This window comes from Mastigoproctus giganteus, chromosome 7, assembly GCF_048544385.1.
Source record: "Mastigoproctus giganteus isolate SK-2022 chromosome 7, ASM4854438v1, whole genome shotgun sequence".
Taxonomy (NCBI): Eukaryota; Metazoa; Arthropoda; class Arachnida; order Uropygi; family Thelyphonidae; genus Mastigoproctus; species Mastigoproctus giganteus.
Genome location: NC_143581.1, coordinates 121143094 through 121168502, shown reverse-complemented (window position 1 = coordinate 121168502; position 25409 = coordinate 121143094). Strand labels below are relative to the sequence as shown.

General features: G+C 37.6%; 1 protein-coding gene across 1 annotated transcript in view; it reads right to left on the bottom strand.

The window, feature by feature from the left end:
* LOC150083169 (uncharacterized) overlaps window positions 1-20862 on the bottom strand; it is a 292609-nt gene extending 271747 nt beyond the window's left edge. The window contains exon 1 of the mRNA XM_090378413.1: window positions 19752-20862. Within this exon, the coding sequence (XP_090234539.1) occupies window positions 19752-20862 (1111 nt within the window). The remainder of the gene's footprint in view (window positions 1-19751) is intronic.
* Window positions 20863-25409: the final 4547 nt, after the last annotated feature.

The window sequence follows — 25409 nt, the reverse complement described above, 5'->3', positions numbered from 1 at the left end:
CCTGCGAGACTTCTTTTCTTTGGTTGGATTACTGTTTCAAAATTTCTGATGTCAACGTTTGCTCAAATCGTGTCAGTGAAATTATTCTTGCAGGAATGGAATCCTTTATCCCACACTCCACTTTAAAATATTGTCCTTTATCTAAACCTTAGTTTTCCAATAAATGTGCTAAGGCTGTTCAAGAGAAGAACGTCACATATCATAATTGGCTTGTTTCCAATTCTTCTGTTTCATTTTCTGCCTACACCAAAGCTCGCAACAATTGTAAAGCAGTTATTAATCAGTCCAAACTAGAATTTGAACAGGCTAAGAGTAGAAAACTTTCTTCTTTCCTTAATGGTGGCCGAGCATTCTGGTCGCTTGCCAAAGCTATTGGCCGCAACTTTTGCCCATCTCTGCTCCCACCTCTTTCCAAACCAGATGGTTCTGTTGTCACTTCAGCCAAGGATAAAGCTGACCTGTTAGCATCCCATTTTTCTTCCAACTCGTGTATTAATGATCTTGGTAAAACACCTCACACCATTCCCAATATGCTCCTGTGGTCTTCCGTCAAAAGGATGTCAGAAGGATTTTGAGGAATCTTGATGCTAAGAAAGCTCCAGGTCCCGATGGTATTTCTCCACTTGTTCTCAAAACCTGTGCTCCTGAACTTACTCCTATTCTTTGCCGCCTTTTTTCACTTTCTTATTCCAAAGGTGTTTTGCCTTCTGCTTGGAAATTTGCTCATATCCAGCCAGTTACTAAAAAAGGTGACAAATCCCACCCATCCAATTATCGTCATATTGCAATTACTTCTACTCTTTCTAAAGTAATGGCGAAATCAATTAACTCTTAAACTACCTGGAAACCTTACGTTTGATCAACGATGGCCAGTATGGATTCCGTCAGTGTCGATCCACTGATAATATTCTTGCTTATGTTACCCATTTATGGACTAATTCAATGGAAAGGTTCGGTGAAACACAATTAGTTGCTCTTTACATCTCAAAGGCTTTCGATCGTGTTTGGCATAAAGGTCTTCTAAACAAGCTTCCATCTTATGGTTTGCCAACTGTTTTTTGTAATTGGTTATCCAGTTTTCTCTCTGATCGCTCACTGAGGGTGATGGTAGATGGCTCTCTGTCTTCTAACTTCTCCACTAATGCTGGTGTCCCCCAAGGTTCATTTCTTTCCCCCACTCTTTTCCTCTTGTATATTAATGACCTTCTTCCATTGACTGGAAATCCTATCCATAGTTTTGCCAATGATAGCACATTCCATTCCACTTTCCATTTTGAGAAACCTTGTCCTGCTCAATCAGCTTCAACTTCTCGAAAATCTTCTACTAATTCCTTAAATGCTGATCTTCAGGTAATTCTCCAGTGGGGCAAAGACAACTTAGTTGATTTCAACCCTTCTAAAACTCAGTCTTGTCTTATATCTCGCAAAAAGGATTCTTATGCTCCTATGCTTATCTTTAGCGACACTTCGATTTCTAGGCAAAATGATATATCTCTTTTGGGGATTACCCTGACTTCTAATCTCTCTTGGCACAAGCACATTACAAATATTGCTTCCTCTGCATCTAAAAAACTTGGTTTTCTCTTTCGCTCTCGGCATTACTTTTCTTCCAAACAGCTGCTCACTCTGTATAAATCGCAAATCCACCCTGCCATGGAATATTGTTCCCACATCTGGGGTGGTGCCCCCAAAGAAACAGTACGTCTATGAGACAGCCACTCGCTGTCTCATAGACGTACTGTTTCTCCTGAAATGCCTCTACTACAGATACTTCTATAGGCACTGTTCTTCTGAATTGGCTTCTATAATTCCCGCTCTCTCTTTCAAAACAGTCCAAACACGTGCCGCCACCAGCCAACATCCATTTACTGTCCAACATCAAACCCACAGAACCAACTTTTCACCTTCATCGTTTATTCATTCAACTGCCGTTTTCTGGAACAATCTTCCTTCATACGTATTTCCTGAAAATTACAATCTACAGAAGTTCAAGTCCAATGTCAACAAATATCTTCTTTCGTCTTCTCAACCTCCAACCCAAGCACGGTACTAAGTACTATAGGTTCTAATACCTCTCGTGTTTGGGATTTACATAAAAAAAAAAAAACATGAAGTGAAAAAAAGAATGAACTGTCCTCATAATGATATGTTATCTGAATTAAGAATTTTATAAGTAAAGATCTGTGCACATTCATATTGTCTCTTTAGTTTCAAATAAAAGATTTTCATTCATTAAAACTGTGTCTTTAATGAAGTTTCTCAAATATTAGGGTTACCAGACTTCCTGTTTTTCTGGACATGTACTCTTTTTAAGGATGTCCGGCAGAATTTTGATTACTGTCCAGAAATTTCCACACAATATAAATTAATGTCCAAACGAGAAACATTTGCCACACTTATGCTAACTTATTTAGCCTGCTAACTCTGCTTCACTGCATTCAAACGGCATCCCTAATTAGCATCCTCTCATTCCTTGTGGGTTATTTCATAGTAGTAGTATTGTGTTTAACATGTTTCAACAGGTGGTGTCATTTTGCAAAGATTAGCAAGTACCCAACTCCAAAAAGTTACCTATTCGAAAAATTTCCAAAGCGGAAAGTTTTCGAATAGGTAACTCTATCGAATTTTAACCAGAATAATAAAAACATTATAATTAGAGCTTGGAAATTACAATGTTTACCTTATAATTTTCAGATATAGGTATTTATTTTCAAACTTTAACCACAGTAGGGAAATTTCATTTAACTTTTAATTTCTCCTTAATACATGTATTTAAAAATTCATCTTATTGAAATTAATATCAAAACTTTATAATTTCACATAATATTCCCGTTTAGGGTACTTGACCATGAAGCTCATAGACCTCAATTCGAATCCTACCAAATGAAATTATTTTTAAGAAAAACACATGGCACCATCCGGTAGCAAAATTAAAAAAACAAAAAAAAAAATGGAGTAGAGCCTGTGCAAAGGATTATGGGAAGCAGCCAACAGAAATAAAAATATCAGAGCAGAGAGTCACGTGCAAAAGAATCATAGAAAGCAGCCAGCACCCCAATGGTAAAACCACACCGAGATTTGAGACAAAAGAAGTCACGAGAGCGATTACATCATCCACACAAAGGATCATGGGAGACATATGGCGCCACCTAGTGACCACAATTAAAATTGGTTTAAATCAATACCACCCCTAATTTCTTTTAGAGAGCTGGTTGATTAAAATTTACCAGCACACACACCTGGTTTTTATCAGTTTCATCCTGACCTCTCATTCAACATTCGCATGAGAAATTGTTAAAATGAAAGCATGACTTGTTATTAGCATTAACCATTACCATTTCACCCCTCCAAACATTCCAAATACCTGTCCAGCTCAGCCTTAAATTTATTTAGGCTATCAACTTCCACAACAAAAGATGGAAGTTTTCTGCATGTCTATCCTACAACTGCCTTTCCTCAATTTGAATTTATGCCCTCTCAGGTGATTATTCTGAGCAAGAGAAAGAACTTCCTTCGTAAGAGCAACCTTTCATTCCATTCACTAATCTTGTTGCCCTTCTCTGTACTCATTCCAACAGCTCTACATCCTTCTTAAAATGAGGCCTCCAGACCTCAAGGTGTGGCCTGACCATTGCCTTATACAAGGGGATAATCACCTCCTTATCCCTGATAGAAAAATTCCTGTATATCATTGACAAGATACCATGAGCTACTGTTGCAGACAGTCTGCACTGCTCAGAAAACTTCATATCTGCCTGCATAATTACCCCCAGATACTTTTCATTCTCTACCACTCTCTGTGTAGTACCACTCAGTTGATACGTTACTCTGGGGTTACTGCTTCCCATATGTAGTACTTTACCTTTGTCAAAGTTAAATTTCATTTGCCACCTCTCAGCCCATCTGCTCAACTTTTTTCCAGATCCTGTTGCAGCAGCATACTGTCATTAGTGTCATTAACAACCCTGCCAACCTTCGTATCGTCTGCAAACTTGGACATTAAGCCTGATATACCATCATCAATATCATTTATAAATACAGAAAACAACAATGGACCCAACACCAAACCCTGAGGGACTCCACTAATAACATTAGTCCACGGAGAGCAGTTTCCATTGGTTACCACTCTGCCTTCTCCCACTCAACCATCCCTTTATCCATAGATTCAATTTGCCTCTAATGCCACAATGCTTAAATTTATGCAGCAGTCTTCTACTGACAGTGGTAGAGAATGAAAGGGACCTGGGGGTGGTTGTGCAGGCAGATATGAAGTTCTCTGAGAAGTACAGACGGGCTGCAAGAGTAGATCATGGTGTATTGTCAATGATATATAGGAATTTTTCTAGCAGGGATAAGGAGGTGATTATTCCTTTGTATAAGGCAATGGTCAGGCCACACCTAGAGTACTGTATACGGGTCTGGAGACCTCATTTCAAGAAGGATGTAGAGCTGCTGGAACGAGTACAGAGAAGGGCAACAAGATTAGTGAATGGAACAATTGGGTGCTCTTACGAAGAAAGGCTTAAGTTTTGCAAATTACAATGTCTGGAGACTGGGCACCAGCAAGGTGATCTGATAGAGATGTATAAAGCCTTGAATGGTTTGAGCATGCTCAATGCTGATGGGATTCTTCCTCTTGCTCAGAATAATCACATGAGAGGGAATAAACTCAAATTGAGGAAAGACAGTTGTTTGTTGTTTATTTGATTTTTAGGAGCATTAGCAACTAAGGCCATATTGCTCCGGGATATGCGGTGGTCATTCCCTGACCTTTCCGCATCCTCCGTATTTGGTGGTGACGGGCTCGAACCCCGGTCTAATCAAGAAGCGTGTGCTACGCACTGCTGCTCCTTCCCACCTGGCTACGGAGGCGCCAAGACAGTTGTAGGACAGACGTGTGGAAATTTGCCTTTAGCCAGCGGGTGGTTGGTTGGTGGAACAGACTTCCATCCCCTGTCGTGGAACTTGATAGCCTAAATAAGTTTAAGGCTCAGCTGGACAGGTATTTCGAACGAACAGAGGGGTGAAGTGGAAGTGGTTATTTTTTATTTATTTATTTATTTTTTTTTTTTTGGCTGATGCTGCATAAGCTTGCTTTGTTGCATCAAATTCCTCTACTAATGCTAATGTGCAACACTATCAAAAGCTTTTCTAAGATCCAAATATATGATATCAAAGTTATTCCCTGCATCCAGTTCCTTTGTGACCACATCATAGTATCCACCAATCAATTTGGTCAGACAAGACTTCCCCTTAACAAAACCATGCTGTGTCTGAGCTATAACTGGAGCCTTGTCTAGATGATCCTGCAGTGCTTCATTAACCAGTATCTCCATTAATTTCCCTGGAACAGAAGTTAAACCAACAGGTCTTTTGAACCGCCTCTGTGAATTGGTGATACATCTGCACACATCCAGTCCATGGGGACCTCCCCTGAGTCCAAGGAAGTTCTCATAATTATGGATAAGGATTTGCTTACTTCCTTTGCTGCCCCTTTAATATAACTGGATAGATCCCATCCACACCGAGCGCCTTTTTCATGTTTATCTTCAACAATTTCTCCTCCACTTTCCTCTCAGTTATTCCAAAATCACCTAGCTCACTGCCAGTTTAATTCACCTTTGTCATTCCCCTCCCTGAATAACTCCTCATATGTGAATTTAGATGCAAAATACTCATTTAGTTTGTTAGCCACCTGAGCAGGATCATCAACAGTTGAACCATCAATATCAGGTGGACCAATCTGATTTATCCCTTTCCTTCTAGAGTTTACAAAGGTAAAGAACTCTTTGCTGTTTTTCTTTGCCTCCTTTGCCAAAGTTTTCTCATAATCTACCTTTGCCTGCCTAATCTCCTTTGTGACTTGTTTATAGACCGGCTTATATCTATCATAGGCTTTCATGTCACCCATTAATTTATATGTATCCCATGCATTTTTCTTCTCTGCTACATGTCTCATTAGTTCATCTGGCATCCATTTAGACCTAAACTTTGAACAATATTTCTTAGTTTGTATGTAAAGCCTTTTAGCTTCCAAGATTAATTCTTTGAATGCGTCCTATTTTGAATTTGCTGTTGGTAACATCTTCAGTTGGTCCCACAGTATAGAATTTAAATACTGTCTCAGACCTCCATATTCACCTTTACGTGCAAGCAAAAACCCTTCCCTTTACCCCTGATGGTAGTTACCTCTTTCAGTAAATTCCACTTCAGCACACTGTGATCACTGCCACCTAATGGTACCTTTATGTGCAGATTCTTAATGCATGAAGAATCACTACTGATAATCAGATCAAGAGTATTACTCTCTCTAGTTGCCTCTTGAACATGCTGATGTAGAAAACAATCATCCAATAAATCCACAAAAACCTTGCTAGTGTGTGAATGATGAACCCACAAATTCCAGTCAATATCTGGGAAATTAAAATCCCCCATTATAAGACACTCTGATTTACTGGCCCACTCTATTTCCCTGAACAGTTTTTTTATTATATTAATCAGAGTCACTAGGCCTATAACACACTCCTGCTCTCAATTTTGATCCCCCAGTGCCCACGTCACACCAAACCGACTGCACTGTCTAGCGATGTCGACTGGCTGGACTTCTTTGGATTTTATGTGTTTCTTAACTAATAGCATAACCCCTCCTCTCTTCCTATCTTGTCCATCCTTCCTGTACACTCTCCAAATTCCAGTTCTGCATTCCTTATATCTGTGTGACACCACGTCTCTGATATCCCAACAATATCTGCCTTTGATATTTTGACCAATACCTCAAATTCATTAATTTTATTTACCAAACTCCTAGCATTGGTGTATACGTAAGTATACATGCACCTGTTCCTATTCTTAGCTATCCTAGCACAACACATGTGTTTACTTGTACTGAAATGACTTCCAGCAGTCTCTGAAATACCCTGCATCTTGTTTCTAGGCTGCTGATCATTCCAAGAGAAGCAGTGCAAGAATCACTTTCACCTCTGCCAGAGGCTAATGTTAATCTATTAGTCTGTGTATCCCCACAAGCTAGTAGTTTTCCGACCCACCTAACACTGCCTCGATAGCATCAGCAAATATTATTGCACCCTTTCTATTTAAGTGTATCCCATCCCTGTAGAAGCAGTCTTCTGTTAGCAAGCAGCATTTCAAGTATTTATTTATGTATTTTAAGTGTTCTTCTACATGTGTTACTTCCTCAAACAGGGGCACTGTACATCAATTCTTTCTTCTTTTATAATATTTCTTGTAGGTTCACACAGTGAAATTGACAAAAGTGATACTACAAAAGTGAGACTACATGGTGCATAAGTTCCCATTTTTTAATGGGAACTTATGCACCATGTAGTCACATGCAGTCCTAAAAATACTTCCTCACTCAGCAAAAGAACAGAATCTTATCCTTTTGACACATCATGACCTATGTAGTAAAGCTTCCTATGACTGAATTCAAATGACCCTTCTCACATGACATTACTAACATAAGTTTAAATAGAGCTAAATTTTAATAAACAGTACTTCTTAAAATAGAAAGAGTGCTCTGCTGTATTATGACCGCAGTGATACCATCGTTATAATGAACATTTCGCAGGCAACTACAGCAAAAACTGAACAAAGTTTTTAATTTTTTTATTATGATTGCATTTTATTTGATATTTATCACAATTATTTTATTATCGCTCCTAGTGTTATACAGTGGAGATTGGATGATTCATAACTGCTTAAATCAAAGTATTGGCTATTTTGCTGCTTCTTTTTTTTTTTACCCTTTGAGCCTCCTATTCTATATAATGTAAAGGTTGGTACAAAATTTATCTTTAATTTGAAGTTTGGTGCTTATATTGTTCAATAATCTGAGGTCAGTCATGAAATTATTTACATTAGGAATTTGCCTTGCCACACTAAGCATGAATGTTTTCGCCAGAAAATAACAGGTGTTTTACTTTGCTACTGGAGGGCATTAGTGATCATCATAAAAGTGTTTTCAGAGTTGAACGGATCACTGGTAAATGTGTTTAAACATGGTATGTACACAAGTCTAACAGTTGCCAAAAAATCAAAAGCGATTAACAAAGTCAAAAAAAAAAAAGGAACAAAGAGAAGCTAAGTGGGCAAATCAAAGCAAAGCAAAGGATTTTGATTAAAAAAAGGAGGGGAGTAATTTTAAAGCAAGTTCAGGATAGCTAGCTATCAAGCTCGGTGGCTATCAGAATTTAAAGAAAGGAAGGAATAAAACTGCCTCAGTGGAAGCAGCAAGCAGTTGTATTTATAGCCTTCCACATCAACTAAGAACCAAGAAATTATTTTAATTGTTGCTGAAATTGGTTTATATTTAGGTGCACACTGAAAAAAATATTTTCTTTACAAATTTCATTAGAAATTTTTTTAAAAGTAAAGAAAAATAGACAACAGAGTTAAAAATTCTGGTCAGTGCAAATGTGGATGGCTCTGTAAAAGTGCTGCTATTCATGATACGAAATTTGGCAAAAGCTGAATGCTTCAAAAAAGTTAAAAGTACAAAAGTACCACTGCAGTACAAATCTAACAAAACAGCCTGGATGATGAGTGAACTCTTTAAAGGTTGGCTTGTCATCCAGGCTTCAGAGCTCAACAGTACCCCACTATTTAAGTAATCTTTTCCCACAATAATATGACCTCTGTACTGCAGCCAACAGAGTAACATTAGCAGAGCATATGATGCAAAAAAGCAAGCTTATACAGCATCAGCCCAAAAAAAAAAAAAAAAAGACTTACCCATTTCACCCATCTGGTCATTCCAAATGTTTGTCTAGTTCAGCCTTAAATTTATTTAAGCTATCAACTTCCACAAACAGATGGAAGTTTGTTCCAGCAATCAACTACACACTGGCTAAAGGCAAACTTCTGCACATCTAATCTATAACTGTACTTCCTCAATTTGAATCTAAGCCCCCTCAGATTCTTAATCTGAGCAAGCAGAAGTATCCTGTCAGCACTGAGCCTGCTCAAACCATTCAATGCCTTATACACCTCAATCAGATCACCTCGCAGGTGCCTAGTCTCCAGATGCTGCACCTCGCAGAACTTAAAAGATAATCAATATTTCAACCATCTAGTGTACCAATCTGATTCATCCTCTTCCTTCTAGAGTTTACATAGGTAAAGAACGCTTTGCTGTTTTTCTTTGCATCCTTTGCAAAAGATTTCTCGTAATCTGTCTTTGCTTGCCTAACCTCCTTTGTGACTTGATTACAGATTAGCTTATTTGTATGCATACCATGCATTTTTCTTCTCTGCCACGAGCCTCATTAATTCATTTGACATCCATTTAGACCTGAACCTTGAACAATATTTCTTAGTTTGTATGAAAAGCCTAGTAGCTCCAAAATTAAGTCCCTGAAGTCCCATTTAAAATTCACCACTGGTAACATCATCAGTTGATCCCCAGGTACAGAATTTAAAAACTGTCTGAGACCACTGAAGTCACCTTTACGAAAGCAAAAACCCTTCCCTTTTACCCTTGATAGCAGTTACATCTTTAAGTAAATTCCACATCAATACACTGTGATCTCTGCACCTAGTGGTTCCTTTATCTACAAATTCTTAATGCATGAATAATCACTGCTGATAATCAGATCAAGAGAATAGATCTCCCTCGTCAATATCTGGAAAGTTAAAATCCCCCATTACAAGACATTCTGATTTACCGGCGGCCCACTCTATTTCTCTGCACAACTGTTCGTTGTACTCATCAGAGTCATTAGGCCTATAACACACTCGTACTTTCAATTTCCCTTTCCCTGTGTTTATGTCACACCAAACAGACTCAACAATGCACTGTCAACCCAAGTTAACTAGATGCACTTCCTTCGATTTTATGTTTCTAAACTAACAGCATAATCCCTCCTCCATTCCTACCCTTTCTGTACACATTCCACTCCCCAAATTCCAATCCTGCACTGTTTATACCTGTGACACCATGTCTCTGATATCCCAACAATATCTGCCTTTGACATCTTTATCAGCACTTCAAATTCATCAAATTTATTTACTATATTTCTAGCATTGCTGTACATGCAAGTATACATGCATGAGTTCTTACTCTTAGTTACTTTAACACAGCCCATGTATTTATTTGTTCCATGGTGACTGCCAGCAGCTCTTGAAATCCCAAGCAACTTACTTTCTAGGCTGCTGCTCATTACAACAGAAGCAGTGCAAGAATCACTTTCACCTCTGCATGCGGCTACTGTTAATCTTTTAGTCTGTGAATCTCTGAAAGCTAGCAGTTTTCCGAACCACCTAATACCGCCTCAACAGCATCAGCAAATATTCTTGCACTCTTTCTATTTAAGTGCATCCCATCCCTATAGAAGCAGTCTCTACTGTTAGCAAACACAGACCACGCTGAAAAAAATTCTTCCCCCATGAGCCTTGCACAATCTCTCCAGGGGACCAAATTGATTAAAAAGGCTCTCATCATACACTCCCTCCTATTGTGTCTGGGCAGAATTGCAGACACTTTCAAATTTAACCCTAACTCGCAACTTTTTTCATCATGACCTGTACTCGTTAAGTAAATCTGCAGCTCTCTTACTCTTAATGTCATTAGTGCCAATGTGTACAACAATATCACCTTTTCTGCCCTTAAAAGATATCTGCCCTACAATGTCATTGACACACATACTCTGGTCCTGTTCCACCTATCCTTTCTCCGTAATATATTCCCCATCTCCCTGACAATAGAGTCACCAACAATAACTACTTTCTGTTGGACCAGCACTTTCTGACTTTGAAATTCCCACTGTATTGCCGATGCACAGGACTGAGCTCTCGTGTTCAGTTGAGAGCTTGATGGGCCCCCTCATATTAATTTCTTCGAGGGCATCTATCCTACACCTCAAACTCTCGTGGAAGCCCATCAGAATGCTGAGTTGGTGCCTAATTTAGCATTAGCATTAGTAGAGGCATATGATGCAAGAAAGCAAGCTTATGCAGCATCAGCCAAAAAAAAAACAAAAAAAACTTCCACTTCACACCTCTGTTCATTCGAAATACCTGTCCAGCTGAGCCTTAAATTTATTTAGGTTATCAACTTCCACGACAAGGGATGGAAGTCTGTTCCACCAACCAACTAAATGCTGGCTAAAGGCAAATTTACGCACGTCTATCCTACATCTGTCTTTCCTCAATTTGAATTTATGCCCTCTCAGGTGATTATTCTGAGCAAGAGGCAGAATCCCATCAGCATTAAGCATGCTCAAACCATTCAAGGCTTTATACACCTCTATCAGATCACCTCACCAGTGCCTAGTCTCCAAACACTGTAATTTACAAGACTTGTCTGTCTTCGTAAGGGCAACCCACTGTTCCATTCACTAACCTTGTTGCCCTTCTCTGTACTTCTTCCAGCAGCTCTACATCCTTCTTGAAATGAGGCCTCCAGACCTGTATACAGTACTCAAGGTGTGGCCTAACCATTGCCTTATACAAAGGAATAATCACCTCTTTATCCCTTCTAGAAAAATTCTTGTATATCATTGATAAGACACCATGAGCTACTCTTGCAGCCCGTCTGCACTGCTCAGAGAACGTCATATCACACTGCACAATTATCCCCAGGTCCTTTTCATTCTCAACCACTGTCAGTATAGTACCACAGAGTTGATATGTTGCTCTGAGGTTGCTGTTTCCCATATGTAGAACTTTACATTTGTCAATGTTAAACTTCATTTGCCATCCCTCAGACCATCTGCTCAACCTTTCCAGATCCTGTTGCAGCAGCATAGTGTCAGTAGTGTCCTTAACAACCCTGCCAACCTTTGTATCGTCTGCAAACTTGGACATTAAGCTTGATATACAATCATCAATATTATTTATAAATACAGAAAACAATAATGGACCCAATACTGAACCCTGGGGAACTCCATTCATAACATTAGTCCACGATGAGCAGTGTCCATTGATTACCACTCTCTGTCTTCTCCCCCTCAACCACCCCTTTATCCATAGCAGCAATTTGCCTCCAATGCCACACTGCTCCAATTTGTGCAGCAGTCTTCCATGTGCAACAGTATCAAAAGCCTTTCTTAGATACAAGTATATAATATCAAAGTTATTCCCTGCATCCAGTTCTTTTGTGACTGCATCATAGTATCCAATCAAGTTGGTCAGGCAAGACTTCCCCTTAAAAAAACCATGCTGTGTCCGAGCTATAACTGAAGTCTTGTCTAGATGATCCCGTAGTGCTTCTTTAACCAGTGCCTCCATTAATTTTCCTAGAACAGGTTTATAATTACTTGTGTCAGCCTTTGATCCTCCTTCCTGAATTGGGGTCACATTTACACATCTCCAGTCTATGGGTACCTCCACTGAGTCCAAGGAAGTTCTCATAATTATGGCTAAGGGTTTGCTTACTTCATTTGCTGCTTCCTTTAATATAACTGGATAGATCCCATCCACCCCAGATGCCTTTCTTGTGTTTATCTTCAACAATTTCTCCTCCACTTTACTCTCAGTTATTACAAGATTATCTAGCTTACTGCCAGAGTTGAATACACCTCTGGCATTCCCCTCGCTGAATAACTCCTCATGTGTGAATGTCGATGCAAAATATTCATTTAGTTTGTTAGCTACCTGAGCAGGATCATCAACAGTTGATCCATCAATATCAAGTGGACTAATCTGATTCATCCCCTTCCTTCTAGAGTTTACATAAGTAAAGAACTCTTTGCTGTTTTTCTTTGCATCCCTTGCCAAAGATTTCTCGTAATCTGCCTTCGCCTGCCCAACCTCCTTTGTAACTTGGTTACAGATCAACTTGTATCTATAATAGGCTTCTGTGTCATGTGTTAATTTGTATGTATCCCATGCATTTTTCTTCTCTGCCATATGTCTCATTAGTTCATCTGACATCCACTTAGGCCTAAACCTTGAACAATATTTCTTAGTTGGTATGTAAAGCCTAGTAGCTTCCAAGATAAGTTCTTTGAATGCTTCCCATTTTGAATTTGCTGTTGGTAACATCATCAGTTGGTACCACTGTATAGAATTTAAATACTATCTCAGTCCATCATAGTCGCCTTTACGAAAGCAATAAACCTTCCCTTTACCCCTAGTGGTAGTTACCTCTGAGTAAATCCCACTTCAGCACACTGTGATCACTGCCACCTAGTGGTTCATTTACCTGCAGATTCTTAATACATGAACAATCACTACTGATAATCAAACCAAGAGTATTACTCCCTCTAGTTGCCTCCCGAACATGCTGATGTAGAAAACAATCATCCAATAAATCCACAAAAGCCTTGCTAGTGTGTGAGTGACCAGCCTCCAAATTCCAGTCAATATCTGGGAAATTAAAATCCCCCATTATAAGACTCTCTGATTTACTGGCCCACTCTATTTCCCTGTACAGTTTGTTATACTCATCAGAGTCATTAGGCCTATAGCACACTCCTACTCTCAATTTTGATCTCCCAATGCTTATGTCACACCAAACTGATCGACACTGCACTGTCCAGCAATGTCGACTGGCTTCACTTCATTGGATTTTATGTATTTCTTAACTAATAGCATAACCCCTCCTCCCTTCCTATCCATCCTTTCTGTAGGCATTGTACTCCCCAAATTCCAGTTCTGCATTCCTTATATCTGTGTGACACCACGTTTCTGAAATCCCCACAATATCTGCCTTTGATGTTTTGAGCAATACCTCAAATTCATCAAATTTATTTACTAAACCCCTAGCATTGGTGTACACGCAAGTATACATGCACCTGTTCTTTTTCTTAGCTACCCTAACAGAACCCATGTGTTTACTTGTAACCCAATGATTCCCAGCAGTCTCTGAAATATCCTGCATCTTATTTTCCAGGCTGCAGCTCATTCCAATAGAAACAGTGCAAGAATCACTTTCAACTCTGCCAGTGGCTACTGTTAATCTATTAGTCCTTGTATCTCCCCAATCTAGCAGTTTTCCGACCCACCTAACACTGCCTCGATAGCATCAGCAAACATTCTTGCACCCTTTCTATTTAAGTGTATCCCATCCCTGTAGAAGCAGTCTCTCCTGTTAACAAGTACAGACCAGGCTGAAAAAAATTCTACCCCTTGAGCCTTGCACAATCTTTCCAGGGCCGAATTGATCAACAGGGCTCTCATCATATACTCCCTCCTATCGTGTCTGGGCAGAATTGCAGACACTTTCAAATTCAACCCTAATTCACGGCTTTTTTTCAACAGTGAACTGTACTTGTTAAGTAATTCCGCCGGTCTCCTACTCTTAATATCATTAGTGCCAACGTGTACAACTATATCACCTTTTGTGCCATTAAAAGATGATATCCGCTCTACAACATCATCAACCTTTGCCCCTGGCAGACATACCCTGGTCCTGTTCCACCTATCCTTTTTACAAAGCATGTTTCCCGTTTCCCTGACAATAGAGTCACCAACAACTACTAGTTCCTTTGGGACCAGCGCATTCTGCCTTGGGGGCTGCCGTTGTGTCGCGTGATGACCATGGTGTGGGCTGCTGAGAGCTTGATGGGCCCCTCACTTTTAATCCTTCGAGGGCATCCACCCTGTCCTTCAAGCTCTCATATAGGCCCATAACAATGCTGGGTTGTCGCCTGATTTCCTTACACTCCTTGCATCGCGCACATACAAAGACATCCCCCATGGCAGTATCATGTCCCGTACCCGACTGCTCCACAAACATCAAGCAAGTAGTGCATTTTAATAGGCTGTGATTCAGAGGGCAACTGCCCTCCTCAGTTCTCCCCTGAGCCACAGCACTCCCATTAGCTTGAGCCTTTTGCTTTGCTGCTCTGGTCTGAGTCATGATTTCGATTTAATTTCAATAAAATTTCAATTTCGGTACAAAATTAAAACCCTAAACTTATATCCCAACACAGTTATAATGCTACATTTATGTTTCAGTATCGAGTGTTATCTACGAAATCCCTTTATATAACTTCCTTATCAAGTTAAGTATTAATTATTTATTTTTTACTAATTATTTATGTTACGTAACCCAAGTCGTTATATGTATAGTTAAAAGTACAATTTACAGTACAAAGTACAATTGACAATGAAGTTCAACAAGATTAATTATCTGATTAATTGACAATATTATGTACTATACTATACTATATTAAGCTTATGCTATCTATTTCAAGATATTTTGTATCGCGTAACAATGGCGGCAATTACGAACGGTAAACACGTGAATTTGATACCCTTTCCAATACTAAGTAATACCTACAAAATCTCTATCTAAGTTACTTTAATCTAAGTATCGTAAATAGGAATATTAAGCTACTCTAGAAAATAAGTTAATATGCCAATTTAAGCTAATAAAACAGAAAATAAATCAGAAAAAACTTCTCTGTTCCAGGAGCGGCAAAGATGTACGTCCGCACAGGCTACTCTCGAGTGGACTTCAATAACGCAGACACTTCATGTCTATGTGTTAACTGTTGATGACCCTACTCAGGTTGCGGACAAACTGAATAGGTATTTTGCACCGACATTCACACATCAGGAATTCATTAGGGAAGGGGATGCCAGAAGTTTATCAAACACTAACAGGCAGCTAAACGACTAAAGTGGAAAGTGGAGGGGAAATTGTTCAGGATGGACATAAAAAAGGTACCCGGGACAGATGGAATCTATCCATTTATATTAAAGTAGGCACCAAAGGAGGCAAGCAAACCCTTAGCCATAATTATGAGATCATTCTTGCATTCAGAGGAGGTCCCAACGACTGGAGATGTGCGAATATATCCCCAATTCATAAAGTGGGATCAAAAGATGATATGACTAATTACAGCTTTGGTAGCTTAACTCCAGGTAAAATAATAGAATCACTTGTCAAAGAAGCAATGCAGGACCATTTGGACAGGCATGCAATTATACTGTAATCACAGCATGGATATTTCAAGGGGTAGTCTTGTCTATATAATCTGATTGGTTACTACGATGCAGTGACCAAGGAACTGGATGCTTAAAATAGTTTTGATATCATATACAGGCAGTTCCCGCTTTACAAGTTCTTTTTTCCAAATATCAAGTATCACCAGAAGCAAAAATATGAACATTAATTGCAATACAAAAATGCTAAACATTCATAAACACAGCATTTCAAACCACATGCATAGCTATACAATACATTGCTACTGTGCATGCATTTATTTGTTCGGGAAAAGATAAGGAGGGGGGTCCAACTGTTAAAAACCTTTGGTAGATGCAATCAAAATAATAAAACAAGCCTGGAACAAAATTACAGAGAAGAACATGAAGGGTGTTTGGAATAAACTGTCATCAGTTTATTGATAATTTTGAAGGATTTTAAGAACCAGCAGAAATTGTACAAATTGAAACAGAAGCGGTCATTTATATTGCTAACCAATTGCAGCTTGAAGTTTCTACAACTGATGCCGTTGATCTGCTTCAAACACAATGGAGAGCTCACAAATGAAAAGCTGCTTGAAATAGCAAAATGTGAGGGAACTGAAAAATAAGATCTAACAGCTGAAACTCACTCCTGTTCATTCTTTCACTCTCAAGGGGCTTGATGAAGCTTTTCAACACAAGAGAAAAGCAATTTAGATTTTCAAGTCACAAGATTCAAATTTCGAGCACACTAGAAAAGTTGCTACAGATTTTAAAAAATGCTTATGCGTGCTATCATAAAATTTATAAAGAAAAGAGAAGACTGCCTTGGAAACAAATGACTCTTGAAGCATTTCTGAAGAAGGAGATGACTCCTTGTGTTACCAACAAACCGAGTGAAGAGCGAACAATGAGTAAAGAACCATCGACAAATGTGCATTTAGTCGATGATAATGAAGATTCTTTAACATTTGTATGACATAAATAATTTCTTTATTATTACAATTTGCTTGATTTTAAAGGCTATGTTTTAATTTCTTTGGATATTTCAATCATTGTTTAAGCATAAATTATTGATTTGTTGACCATTATTTAACATTACTCTAGTCAAATTTCATTGTTGAGAACGTAACCCCTGCTTTTAACATTACATCTATGGGAAATAAATTCCTGCTTTATGAGTTTTCACTTTATGAGCGCACACCAGGAACGAATTAACTCGTAAAGTCAGGAACTACCTGTACTTGGATTTCAGGAAGGCTTTTGATAATGTTACACATAAAAGACTGCTGTACAAACTGGAGCAATGTCACATTAAGAGCAAGTTACTGCTATGGATAAAGGGATGATTAAGTGGAAGAGGGCAGGGAGTGGTTATCAATGTGCACTGCTCTTCATGGATTAATGTTATTAGTGGAGTTTCCCAGGGTTCACTGCTTGGTCCATTATTGTTTTCAATATCTATCAATGATATTGATGAAGGTATATCAGGCTTAATGTCTAAGTTTGCAGATGATACAAAGTTTGGTAGAGTGGTTAACGACAGTCATCAGGGTGAGCTACTGGTACAAGAACTAGGAAAATTGTGTCAATGGGCTGAGAAATGCATTTGAAGTTTAGCATTGAAACCTGGCGGTAATTGTGCAGTCAGACATGCTGCCAGGAGAGCTCATGGGGTTTTGTCAATGGTATATAGAAACTTTGCTGGCAAGGATAAGATTTTATCCCTTTGTATATATAAAGTCAAGATTAGTCCACATTATGAGTACCGTATACAGGTACTGTGTCCTCACTTTAGGAAGGATGTAGATCTTCTGGAACAGGTATAGAAAAAGACAACCAGATTGGCGAAAGGAACAAGAGGGTCTCTTACCTAGAAAGGCTACAGTTCTGCAAATTGCAGCTCTTTGAGTCTATGGGGAGATCTGATTGAGGTGTTTAAAGCTTCAAACGGATTGAGTAAGCTCAGTGTTATTATTATTACTACTACTACCAGCCATATAGTGCAAGGAAGCCTGGGGCTTATGCTGCACCACACAAAAAAAAAATTTCCCAAGTTACCCTGAGAGAGAGGAGTACAAGGGAATCACCAAGAATGAGAAGAAATATGATATCCAGCTCAGGACCCTGGGTGTGCCAAGTCGAAGAACGTTGGTTGCAGGATAGATGTGACATGTGCAGAAGTTTGCCTTCAGCCAATGGATGGTTGATTGTTGGAACAGGCTTATAATTTGTTGTTGTGGAAGTGTTTGGTTTGAATAAATTCAAAGGGAGAACTAGATAAATATGAATGAATGAGCTGTGTTTTTTTTCTTTTTTTGGCTGATGCTATATAAGTTTTCTTTCTCGCATCATTTGCCATTACTACTACTACTTCTAAGTAATTTGTAATTTTAATTGACACATGGTCCATCCAAGTAGCAATAAGAAAAACTGGATAATTTATAGTCAGGTTAATTTAAAGTAGCTTTAATGCCCATTCAGCATTGAATTATCTGAGTTCTACCATATAAGTTTTAAAATTAGCATTAGCATTAGTAAAGGCACATGATGCAAGAAAGCAAGCTTATATAACATCAGCCAAAAAAAAAAAAAAAAAAACTTTCTAATTTCACCCATCCACTCGCTCCAAATGTTTGTCTAGTTCTGCTGTTGTCGTTGTTATTTGGTTTTTAGGAGCATTAGCAACTAAGGCCATATTGCTCCGGGAATATGCGGTGGTCATTCCCTGACCTTTCCGCATCCTTCATATTTGGTGGTCACGGGCTCGAACCCCGGTCTAATCAAGAAGCGTGTGCTATGCACTGCTGCTCCTGCCCACCTGGCTACGGAGGCACCATCTAGTTCTGCCTTGAATCTATTTAAACTATCAACTTCTACAATGACATATGGAAGTTTGTTCCAGCAATCAACCACACGCTGGCTAAAGGAAAATTTACACATATCTATTCTACAACTGTCTTTCCTCAATTTGAATTTATGCCTTCTCAGGTGATTATTCTGAGCAAGAGGAAGAATCCAATCAGCACTAAGCATGCTCAAACCATTCAAGGCTTTATACACCTCAATCAGATCACCTTGCAGGTGCCTAGTCTCCAGACACTGTAATTTGCAAAACTTAGACCTTTCTTCGTAAGAGCAATCCTTTGTTCCATTCACTAATCTTGTTGCCCTTCTCTGCGCTTGCTCCAGCAGCTCTACATTCTTCCTAAAATGAGGCCTCCAGACCCGTATACAGTACTCAAGGTGTGACCACTGCCTGACCATTGCCTTATATAAGGGGATAATCACCTCCTTATCCCTGCTAGAAAAATTCCTGTATATGATTGACAAGACACCATGAGCTACTCTTGCAGACCTTCTGCACTGCTCAGAAAACTTCATATCTGCCTACATGACTACCCCCAGGTCCTTTTCATTCTGTATCACTGTCAAGTAGTACCACACAGTTGATAAGTTACTCTGGGGTTATTACTTCCCATATGCAGTACTTTACATTTGTCAATGTTAAACTTCAGTTGCCACCTCTCAGCCCATCTGCTCAATTTTTCTAGATCCTGTTGCAGCAGCGTACTGTCATTAGTGTCCTTAACAACCCTGCCAACCTTCGCATCGTCTGCAAACTTGGACATTAAGCCTGATATGCCATCATCAATATTATTAATAAATACAGTAAACAACAATGGACCCAACACTGAACCATGAGGGGCACTACTAATAACATTAGTCCACGAAGAGCAGTGTCCATTGATTACCACTCTGTCTTCTCCCACTCAACCATCCCTTTATCCTTGGCAGCAAATTTCCTCCAATGCCTTCATGCCAAAATTATACATAAATGTTCATTATTATTTTTTTAATTGTTAAATTAATATTACCTTCATCTGAAGAATTATTTTCTTCATCTTCATAATGATCAGAATCTTCATGATAGCTATTATCATCATTTGATAATGATAAATACGAAAAGTGTGAAAGACACCTTACTCCAGTATATCTTTGTCTTGTAAATTTCTGCTTCATATTCTCATCCTGAAATTTGTGAGACATATAGTGTAATTTATGTACTGATGGTTCTGAGGTGGATATGTGGGTTGAATTAAAAAATGGCCCAGAAGAAGATGGCATAGCCTGATTTTTAGAAGAATGACTTGTAGATATATTCATAAAATCCAAAGGACCACTGGACAAAATGTTATTGCATGCCTTGACAGCATGTGACTTAGAAGTCCATTCTTGGATGCTTCCAGTGGTCTCTAGCATTTTATTTGAACCCATCAAAGGATAACTAGATGATAATAAGCATTCAGATGACTTTTCTTTTTCCAATGTATCTGCAGAAATCATATTTTGCCAGCTGGGCAAGTTCTGCTGTAAAGGTCTATTTGGTAATGATACTTCAGTTTGCTCATCAACAGAGTTACTAATTCCTAATGGAAGACTAACCGAAAGAATATAGCTTGAATCTGGGGATAATGATTCATTCTGAACTACTGCACAATCAAGTTCGCCATTATCACTGAAATCTATGTTTAACTGTTTAATTGAAAAATCTTCCTTTCCTTGAGAGATGGAGTGTGATAAATCAAATTCCATAGATGTTTCTTCTGTCACTAAATGGTTTGTAAAATCACCTGAACTGTTAATCAGAATATTACAGTCTTCTACATGTACACTGCAGTACTTGTCATATATGTCATTACTATAAAAGTGCTCATTTTTGAGTAAACTAAATATTTCTATGGGATCTAAAGTATCTGTAGGAAATACATCATCTTCAGTCAAGGTGGCAACTGTATCCAGCTGAGAAGTTATTCTAGCACTGGAATTATCATAAAAGTCTTCTGTCCCAAGTGAGAAAAACATAATATCATTATTGGTACTGATCAATGAAGAATGATCATTCTCAGGTTTTTCATATATAAATGAAAAGTTTAAATCAGATGTTGCTGTGTCCTGGTAAGAATGTCCAATGTCAAGCCTGTTCATTTTTTTTTTTTTTTTCTTTTTATCCTCAAAGTATAACTGCAATACAGAAATGCACATAATTAAAAATATGGAATTTACCAATAAAATTTAACTTCATTAGATTTAGTTGAATTAATAAAAATAAATAATTCTATACTAATTAATGGATATACAGATCTACATTTTTACATGGCCACTTCAAATAATGCAGCTCTTTTTTTTATTAATTGTCAAAAAAAAATTTTGTCCACAATTTGTCCAGTACATGTTGCCATATCTTATCTATAATTCCAACTAATAGCAGACAGTCTTAACATATGCCAGGACAAAAATGGCTTTGAAAATTGGAGATCATTACATCTGCTAACCTTTGTTGTCCAATTTCAACTTACAAAAACTGAAATTAAAGTTCTCTCAAATTCTGATCTAGAAGCAGAAGAAATAAAAAGTGTGTGTCAGATAAATAATGTAGATTTTATTGCTTCAAAAAAAAAAAAAAAAAAAAAGAGGGCTTCTTAAACCATATATATATTTTTTTAATTTAGTTTGATTTCTGATAAGTTTAATGCTGGGAATGATATCAAGTCAAAAAAAAATTAATATTTATGTACAAAAATTTCATTTTTTACAAACCTTAATTTCTTGAAAAAAACATTCTTGAGAGCCCAACTTTATGGAAGTTATAAGGGTGATATACAAACTTGCCCATGTCAACCCTTTTTTTTTTATTTTTTTTTTTTTTGCATTTCTGGCTCAAAAATAAATATTTTAAAATTTTTGATGTGAAACATCCTTGAGGGCACCTACAAAAATTTCAACCAAGCAAATCTGATTGGTCATGAAAAATGCATCAAGGAAGATTACATTATCTGCGGCCTCCAGCAAAGGTGCATCCCACCACTAGTCTGTGCCAAGCACTCAACGCAGGGGTAGTGATTAGAACACGTGATGCATTTTTTTGTGACTGGTACGATATTTGTAATTCTAGTGAACCGATTTAGAAAATTCGAATGACATTTGTTTGAATTTCGTCGAACTGCATTAGAAAAAACATAATAAACAAATTATTTGTGAAAAAAAATTTTAGGGTTCAATGATGCCAAAGTTAAGGGCAGAGTGTTCTCGAGAATAGTGAGCAAAAATGAAAGGGAAAAGACCTAAGAAAACAAAGATGGTCTTCAACAGTGACATACAGGATATAATTAACCTCATTCATTTCTTTTAGCTACTGTACTCAAATCAAGGTGAAGCACTGTTAAAGAAAGATTTACATAAAATACCCATGATCATGAGCGGCTATTTCAACGTTAATTTCAGATTGGAAGAAACTAAACCGTTTAATTACTTTTCTGCAAGAAACATTCCATCTAACTCTAAAAACTAATCCCTCAATTTCAACTACAAGATTGGGTACGTCCATCAATGCTGTTTTCCAGACATTTAGCTTTCCTAAATCCATTGTATCTTGTCTTCCAGCTGAAATTATACAAATTTGTGAATTATCAGCTCATTTATAAAAATATAAATTATAAAAATGATGAAAACTTATGATTAAATTATATAATCATTATATTATATATATACACATATGATAAAATTATAAAAACTGGGAAAAGGCATGTGTGCCGAGCACACACACACGGTAAATGGTTTTATGTGAAACATCCTTCACATTTCTTTTAAGTATTTTGATTTGTATATATTGATTATGAAATAAAGGAGCTTTGCATTGTATGCATTTTATTGATCATTCGCAGGCGCCTCCATAGCCAGGTGGGAAGGAGCAGCAGTGCATAGCACACACTTCTTGATTAGACCAGGGTTCTAGCCCATCACCACCAAATACGGAGGATGCGGAAAGGTCAGAGAATGACCACCGCATATCCCAGAGCAATATGGCCCTAGTTGCTAATGCTCCTAAAAAAAAAAAAAAAACCAAATAACAATAACAATTCACAAATTTTCATAATTTCAGCTGAAGATTTATGATATCTAAATGTCTCTGGAAAACAGCATCAATTGTGGTACCCGATCTTATAGTTGAAATTGAGGGATTAGCATTTAGAGTTACGATCGAATTTCTTGCAGGAAAACAATTAACGGTGTAGTTTCTTCCAATCTGAATTTAACGTTGAAATCGCCACTCATGATTAATGATTATATAATTATGATGAAAACTAGTGAAAATTTAACTGATGATTATATTCAATATCTACATAATGATTATATATGTACATATATAATCATATATGTAGATATTGAAATTAAGGAAATTTGTAAATGATCAATAAAATATTTACAATACAAAAGTTCTTTTATTTCGTAATTAACATATACAAATCAAAATACCTAAAAGAAACACAAAGGGAGTTTCACATAAAACCATCTACCATGCATGCTTGGCACATGTACCTTTGTTTTTTATTCAAATAAAATTGTTTGTTTTAGAAGTACACCAATAATGTTTTTAGACTAGAAAGAGAACGACTTTCACTTTGATAAAAAAAAAAAAAGCAGTTGATTAGAAAAATTAAAATTTAGAAATCATAAAATCTAAATATTAATACTTAATGCAGTTTTTACATTAAATTCAAAATTGTGACCAAATATGGCTGAACTTATAAGCAATACAAACCCCCAAGGCAATGAAGAATGATCATTGTTTATTGCCTTTTAATTGAAACATTCCCCCATCTTCAAATTGATATTATTTTCAGACGTTATAATAGAATAACTTAGAATACGAATTTCATACACAGCTTTCTGTTCATAAAAAAAAATCGTGTGTGCCGAGCACTCGTGGTAGATGGTTTTATGTGAAACATCCTTCATGTTTCTTTTAGATATTTTGATTTCTATTTAAAATAATTAAATGCACATGGCATAATACTTTAAGAGTTTAGTATCTATATAATATCGGTGTTTTGATACACCATAGACACTCTTAAAAAAACTACAAAGTAGTTGTTGTGGGCATCATTTGCTCTTTCTCATATTGTGCTCTGCCTTCACGACGAGTTGCCATGATACTTACAAGTATTATGCCATGTGCATTTAATTATTTTAAATATTATCTTATACACCTTTTGGCATCTCTCATATTGTGCGATTAACTTCACAACTGGGTCATCATGTCTGCAATACTAGGGTACCTGCCCACCCACTGATGATAGGCCAATAGCCTTGAAACATGTCTGGGTGGTGGTACTCACTGAGAATAAGTAACAATAGTCTTCTCTATTAGTGAAGCGTTACTTATTTGAGGTAGTGCAGTATCATGGCAACTCGACGTGAAGGCAGAGCACAATATGAGAAAGAGCAAATGATGCCCACAACAACTACTTTGTAGTTTTTTTAAGAGTGTCTATGGTGTATCAAAACACCGATATTATATTTGACTTCTATATATTGATTATGAAATAAAAGAGCTTATTATATTTTATTGATAATTTTCAATATTCAGAATTTTCAGAATCTCAATATGTACATATATAATTATATTATATAATCATCAGTTAAATTTTCATCAGTTTTAATCATAATTATACAGGGTATTTCAAAAGTAATGGTTCGATAATTTAAAGGTGAACTGTGCAGACTACAATTTTCAAAAAAAAAGCCTAGTAAACATAGGTCCTTAAGTGAATCATATTCGAGATACTGCACATTTCTAGTTGGGATCCACCACAGACAAGGTAAATTGTACAGAGTTGGGATCCACCAGTGACTTGTCTGTTTACGTTAGGTTATGCTCATTCTCTCCCTTTCCTCTCTCCCAATGCTCTGAGACATAGCAGACATACTAGTACTTGTCAAAGGATAGTCAACATGGAAAGAGGTTACAGCAACGAAGAGTATGCAGAAGAGTATCTTGTTTGTAGGAAGAAGCATTTCCCCACCGAAGGCAGCCCAACAGGCTCACATTCATCAGGGTATATCAATGTCAAAACAAATGCACATGGAGTACGAGCAGGAAGGCCAAGAAGCATAACACCTGATGAGGAAAGGGTGTTAGAAAGAATAGAACAAAATCCAGGAATTTTGACAAGGAAGGTTTGCTCTGCAAGAGCATGTACTAAGTCATAGCAGTGTGTGTGGAATTTTACATCGCCAATTACTGTACCCCTACTATAACCAGCGTGTACAAGGTCTCAGCAATACACACTACCCTCACAGAGTGAACTTCTGCCAGGGGATGAAAAAGTGTGTCCTGAACCCCCAATTTTTAAACAACATTTTATTCACTGACAAAGCTGGGTTTACTGTGCAAAGACTGTGCAAGGCTAAAGGGTAGAATTTTTTTCAGCCTGGTCTGTACTTGTTAACAGAAGGAACTGCTTCTACAGGGATGGGATACGCTTAAATAGAAAGGGTGCAAGAATATTTGCTAATGCTATCGAGGTAGTGTTAGGTGGGTTGCAAAACTGCTAGATTGGGGGGAAACAAGGACTAATAGATTAACAGTAGCCACTGGCAGAGGTGAAAGTGATTCTTGCACTGCTTCTATTGGAATGAGCAGAAGCCTGGAAAACAAGATGCAGAATATTTCAGAGACTGCTGGGAATCAT